This window comes from Haplochromis burtoni, unplaced genomic scaffold, assembly GCF_018398535.1.
Source record: "Haplochromis burtoni strain Fernald_Lab_line unplaced genomic scaffold, NCSU_Asbu1 Contig_598, whole genome shotgun sequence".
Classification (NCBI taxonomy): Eukaryota; Metazoa; Chordata; class Actinopteri; order Cichliformes; family Cichlidae; genus Haplochromis; species Haplochromis burtoni.
The window spans coordinates 50847-57820 of NW_024582959.1; the positions used below are offsets into that span (position 1 = coordinate 50847).

The following is a 6974-nucleotide window of genomic DNA, read 5'->3' on the forward strand; positions in this document are numbered from 1 at the left end:
TTGATCATGTCGCGATATTATCGCAAATGCGATATATCGTTCAGCCCTAGTTTGAATGCAGAGAAATGAGTGAGAAGATCACCTTTCACTCAATCGGAAGTTAGCGTCAAAAGTCTCACCTATGATTTCGCTTTTTTCTATTGAGCAATTATTAGAGTAATACACAGAATTTATAAAACCTAGAAATGTATTCAAATTTGAAATAAAATATTCTAAGAACAACAACAACAACAACAACAACAATAATATTCTGAGATATTGGATTTCTGATTTGCATGAATAATAACCCAAAATCATCAATTTTTTTTAATGTTATTTTTATGCAATAGACAAGGAGTGCCTCCTTGTTCAACAACAACAACAACAAGTTCTATTCTATTGTAAGATATCAGCAGAGTCAGAATTAAACATGTAACACTAAAAGTAAACATTTTAGGGTAGTAGCTATCGATTAATAAAGTTTGTATTCTATAGATCAGTGGTTCTGTACCTGGCTTTTGGACCCACCATCACCTTCATATGACAAACTATGACCCCAAATTTTCCAACATCAAATTTTTTGAATGACAATGTTGTGCAGTTTGAACTGCACAGTATTACCAAACAGATCTGCAAGAGGCGAACTGTTCTACACCAAAAAGACCGCTATTTCCGATCGTAGTTCATAAAAACGGGACAGCACCTTTCCCCACCAAAGCCAGCATACCTCTGCATGATACAAGAGCTGCACATGCTCACTGCCAACATCTTGGCACAGTTTTAAAAACATCTTAAGCTCCATTTAATGTAGTCCACTTGGATGACATCATTTAATGTCTCTGGAAGCTCGGGAACCATATCCTTTGTTGCCAGGGCCTGCTGATGCAGAAAACAATGGTTCCGAGTTGCATTTGGACCTTCCTCAAGGATTCTCCTTATGACCCCAAGATTTTTTCTGTTGTGGAGGCAGCACCATCACTTGTGATACTGGCGCACAAATGAGGCTTCTTTAACTTTGCAATGTCGTGTGCCACCAGGTTAGATGCATTGAGAACCTGTTCATGCTTCAAGCATGAAGATTTGAGTCTGATATAATCAGACATGAAAGACCTTTGTCTTATTGATGAGCATGAACAAATATTCAAAAGAGAAAAAACAGATCTTTTAACATAAACAATATTTTATATCCTGGATAAAACTGGTGTGTGTTCATGACATGTCTGTCAGCAGGTGTCACTGCGGCTGTCGTTGGCCTTCAGCTAATTTAAACATGGCATCAGATGAATCAGTATCAGTTGATCTGCATATTTTAATCCAACTTTTGTAGCTTTACTGTAGATCTTCCCTGTGTAAAACTAAACGTGGTGGACAGGACCAGCTACAAAGTTAGCTTTTTTTAAATTTTACATTTGATAAAGGCCTACCACTACCACTAAACTTTAATGGTGATTACAGTACCACTGTTTTGGACCCTAAAAAAACTGTTTTAGTTCACTCCACCTGAGCTCAACGTCTCAATACCTGCTTCACCTCTTTACTCTTCATGATGTGTATGTGTGTAGACACAATCATTGTGTTGTCAAAAACAAACAAAAACACAACAGAGGGATGCATTGGCTTAATGTTGTCATACTTTGCAGCCTCCAAATCACTGAGTGATCTGAAACTGGCATTGGGTATTGAACTTCAGTTCAGGTGACATTTTGACCATCTCATACTGAATGTACGTATTCATAAGAATCAACCTACTAGTAGTTACTTTTAAACCATAAACCACATTTATATTTTAGATAAAATAACCAGTAATATAGTTAATTGTGCACATGTGCTCTAGGTAGCTGACATAACTTACCTGGAGCAATGCCAGATGGACTACAAGGTAGGCAGTCAAAAACTCAGACTGAATATGATGGACATTCACTAAACGTTTCCACAGAATACTTGTGTTTCTGCCTTTACAAACAAATGACCTGTTGCATTTGAGGCAATAAGCACTGTCAGCACTGACTCCAGCTAAGCACAACCAAACTTTTGAACATTTAATTCTCTCCACCATCCTCACAAAGACCAGGGTCTGCGGGTGTGTGTGAGACAGAGCTGTGCCACACCCGCCCCTCACATGCAGGCTCTTTTATGCTGACAACTTTTATGTAGAGATAATATATCTGTTTTCTTAATTTCTCCACTAACAAAAGCAGTGCTTTCAATGTAATGTTGGTTATTGATACTTTGGGTCTTCAATAATTTAGCCCATTCTCTAGTCAACACAGTTGTATTTAAAGCAAGCTGGAGTTAAAAACAATTAAAGTGAGGGAAAAATAGAATTTGTTCCCCTCAATAAAAACCACAGTGCATACACTAATGTATGCACTGCAATTTCTAAAATTCAAACATATGAGCAGCCGATTTTACATTACCCGTGTTTTTTCTCTTTGAATATTTATTATTGCTCACAAATAACACAAAAGTAATTCTTATCAGATTACTCAATCAATTGCATAATTGATAGAATACTATATTACTAAAATAGTCAATAGATGTAGCCCTACTACAGAGCAAGTTCAAAATATCCAGGATCTCTTTTCCTTAACTGGCTTCAGCTATGCCAACAGAAGTAGTTATCAACTTGTCAGCAAAGGGGGTTGCCAGCTTAGTAAGTTAAGTAAGGGTTTCCCAATCTAGGTGTGAGCATGTTAGCATGAAAGGGGTGGTGCTGCTACTATATACAACCAGTCAGATACATAAAAGGACTGGAAATATGCTACTAAGTTGATTAAGTCTGGAATCTGCCTTCATTCAAAAGTAGATCTAAACAGAATATTGCAATAAGTTTTTTCAGGTAAGGCAGTTTTAGAAAGTCTTAAGCAATATTGCTCAAATGCTGGGATAAAATATAATCAGTTTAACAAACATTACAACACAGTTCCAGAATTCAGCGCCCATACCTAACAATACTTTTTTCAATTTCACCAAAATAACACTATGTGCAAAATAAATAGATAAAATAATACAAATAAAATAATAATCATTCCATCCCATTCATAAACCAGCAATGTAGTGACAATTAGTGTCAAAACATTACCCTCTTGTGCGTATTTTATTATTTCAATGTTTTAATTCAATAGTCAATAGACACATTTGACTGATTAACATAGCAAAATTACTAAGTCCAAATAAACCTAAGAGCCTGGTATCACACTTGAAACAGTGAGCCTGTTAGCGACCTTGTTTACCGTTAGTATCAACTACAACAGCAGCAGATAGTTAAGGTGCAGAGGGTATTTCAAACGTAATTAAATTAACTGTTACCGTCTTAGGTAGTTAGCGTAAACTGCTGATTACTAACCTATTCCGGGAGCCACGTAAATGAAGTAGAGACAAGTGGTGGACATGGAGAAGATGAATATGAAGGCCAAAAATGATCGGTTGGACATTCGCAGCAGCCGCCTCCAGTTCACCATTTTAGCTTATGCCCGCTTCTCTCTTCGCCGATAAGAATCCCATAAAAATACTTTTTGAAGTTAAATGTTCCTCCAGTTGGTAGATGTCAAAGCACAGGTGTGGCCAGAGGAAAAAACTGCACTATCAAAAACTACAGGTGCAGTGCGGAAAAGGCTAACGCTAGCAGTGCTAGCTGGCCTGCTCTCACCTGCCAAGAAATTTCGAGATGGTAAAAGCAGGCCTGTAACGTTACTATCAGGCTACTGTGAGCTTCCAGCTGTACCAGCAGCCGGGCATTGTGAAAGAGTTCCACGACCGACTTAGTGGCAGCAGTAGTTAAGGGATTTCATGGTACTGGCCCATAGTTAGAGTGTCGCCAGCGAGAACTTTTATCGCTAGCAGATGAAGATGGTCATTGAGGGGGGCAGGACCGCTCTGCCTTCTCCATCAGTCTGCTCTCAGCCGGTGCAACGTTTTCCACACAGTCGGCACCCTGTTTCATCAAATCAAGCTGATAAGCCTATCCATTCCACAAACTGTCGACACTGTGATCTCGCACGGCTGGGGCATTCAACACTACTAAGTGCAGAATGATTTGAAAAATAAACTCACGAAAAAAGAAAAGTAATACTTCCGATTCATTTTCTGCTGGCACTGCACTGTTTCCGGGGGGTGTGCTCCTCCACATTTCCATGAAAACCAATGAGCGTGACGTGTCTGTGTCGGTTCTCAATCATCCAGGCCATAAGAATAAGAAATAATAAGAATAACTATTGATCTCAGAGGGAAAAATCATATATCTGCTAACTGTATGAGAATTGAAAAGCCTGATGGCTGTGGGGGCGAATCATTTTCTGTATTTCTCCGTTTGACAACAAAAAGACGGGCGACTTCCAGTATTGATTTGGGGTTTTTTTCGTCTATGAAGATGTTATAAATTGGGTTATTGGAGTTGTTCAGGATGGCATCAACTGTCTAGTTTGTTATCTAGGTGTAAACGTAGATATTTATACTTGTTACTGCTCAGAACTTTCCTATCATTTCCTTCGTCTTAGAGGTGTTCAATATAATAGCAGTTTTTGTGACTCCAGTCACTGGAAGCTTTTACAAGAGCCCTGTATTTAGATTCTGTCTATTCCTGATGCATGCCACTAATGGCAGCATCATCTGAGTATTTCTGGATGTGGCAGGAGTGTGCTGTATAAAATGTGAAAAAGAAATAGACCTGGAACGGTCCCCTGTGGCGCTCCCATACTGCTTATTAACATTCCAGAAACAAAGTCCCCCAGTCTCACAAACTGTGGCCTTTCTGTCAGGTAGTCTGTGACTTAGAAAACAAAGGAAGAATCTGTTCCCATCTCTGTGAGCTCGTCTTTGAGTATATTTGGTTGAATAGTATTGAAAGCGTTTGAAAAATGAACTCTCATAAAAGTGCCAGATTCCTCCAGATGAGCTAGGACATGATGAAGCATGTAGAGGACAGCATCATTCACTTCAATGTGTTGTTTGTATGCAGATTGCAGGGGAAGTCTGGTTTTTACCTCGAGTTTCAGTTGGTGTCATAATCAGCTGCTTTAAGGTTTTCTTGACTACTGGTCTGCAGTCGTTCAGTTCAGCTGGAGACTTTTTGTACCGGCACAATACAGGATGTTCTCCACAGTGCTGGCCAGAGTACAGACATTCTGTAAAAGTAACAAAGTATTTGTTACCGTACTTAAATAGAATTTTCAGGTATCTTTACTTTACTAGAGTTTTTCTGACAGCTTTTACTTTTACTTTTCTCTCTACATTTCTAAACAAATAGCTGTACTTTCTACTGCTTACATTTAAAAGAGGCTCATTATTTTTGGTTTAAGGGATATGGGAGAAGTGATTATTTCACGTCACTGCGGGCCTTCAAAAATCAAACTGATTTAAGCCTGAACAGTAACATGTGAAAGTCAATCCTGTTCATGTATTAATCACCAGGGGACGTCGCATAAAAAGAGATCAAAGACGCACAATCATGTGCTATAGTCAGGGGTTAAAGAGGGTGTTTGTGTTGTGTTTTCTTTTTTCTTGCACAGCACCAGAATGATTGCAGACAGAGAGGACAGGAGTGAAAGAAGAAAGGTTAGATTTAATGGTAAGGACTGCTCAGTGATGCTTGATAAACTGCATATGTTAAGCTTGCATGTAAAGCCATCAATTTAACCATGTACTGGATCTGTATATGGTGTGTTTTGATAAATTATGTATTTTTATGCTGTAAACAATTTTGCAAATCAAACTAAGCTATACCAGCTTTGTGTTATTCAAAAATATATGCAGTCCTGTGGTGAATTCACGGTAATGCTGTTTGTTTGACTGGTGCTCAGTGGCTGTGGTCCTCATGGTCAGATTTAGGTTACATCAAGTGTAGCAGAAAAAAGGGGAGGGGGTAACCTGATCACAGCCTGTACACTAAGAAAATCTGCTGAAGCTCTTATAAGAAATTATTGGAGTTGTGATTCTTTTCCTTCTTTTGAACTACTACACAGATCTTAGGGTTCCCCTACCTGCTGAACTCCACTGTAGCCCTTGACTGTACTCATTTTACTTTTAAGGTCACCCTATACAATGTAGACAACAGAAAATTGTTATTTTTTAAAATTCCCTTACACTGCTTGTGTGCTACATTACAGATCCAAGCTGAATACAGTCCTTAGAGTTAGAATTTAGATTTGAATAACATTTGTAGTATCATGTTCTATCTAATATTGTTTTATTCTTATATTAACATAGCATAAAGTTAAATTTTTACAGAGATGTTTAGTAGAATTGTCCTTCAAGAAGCTACTTTTTACTTTCTTACTGTGAGTACATTTCAGAGCCTGTGCTTTTCACTTTTTTTGAGCAAAGAAGTTGCTTCAGTATTTCAACTTTTTACTGGAGTATTTTTTTTTAAAACAGCTATCAGTACTTCTACTTAAAGACAGTCTGGGGCGATCGTGGATCAAGAGTTGGCAGTTCGTCTTGTCAATTGGAAGGTTGCCGGTTCGAGCACCGGCTCCGACAGTCTCGGTCGTTGTGTCCTTGGGCAAGACACTTTACCTGTTGCTTACTGGTGGTGGTCAGAGGGCCTGATGGCACCAGTGTCTGGCAGCCTTGCCTCTGTCAGTGCGCCCCAGGGCAGCTGTGGCTGCCACCAGTGTGTGAATGGGTGGATGACTGAATGTGGTGTAAAGTGCTTTGGGGTCCATAGGGACTAAGTAAAGCGCTATACAAATACAGGCCGTTTACCATTTTTTTTGCCACCTCCGTCATGTACAGAGTGAATTGACTATTGGCTACTTTGTTGTGCTTTCTTTAAGTAGTATTCAGGAATAATTCTCCAAACTTCTTGAAGGTTATTGAAAATCTGACCTTTGGAGGCTGACCACCTTTTGTTCTGTGTATTGTCAAGATGATCCCACACTGCTTTAATAATGAAGATGTCAGAGCTGTGGAAGTCCAGTCCATTAGTAATACTGTGCCTCTGTGTGATGCGTTTTACTGCATTAGTGGTGGGCTTGAGATCAGTGATTGGTAGATCA

General features: G+C 39.0%; 1 protein-coding gene across 2 annotated transcripts in view; it reads right to left on the reverse strand.

Moving 5' to 3' along the window:
- b4galt6 (UDP-Gal:betaGlcNAc beta 1,4- galactosyltransferase, polypeptide 6) overlaps window positions 1-4094 on the reverse strand; it is a 27505-nt gene extending 23411 nt beyond the window's left edge. Inside the window, exon 1 of one of the 2 annotated variants that reach the window (XM_014329614.2) lies at window positions 3326-4094. In XM_014329614.2, coding sequence (XP_014185100.1) covers window positions 3326-3440 — 115 coding nt within the window. In that variant the 5' untranslated portion in view covers window positions 3441-4094. The remainder of the gene's footprint in view (window positions 1-3325) is intronic. The other variant, XM_005948408.3, reaches the window with a different exon arrangement.
- Window positions 4095-6974: the final 2880 nt, after the last annotated feature.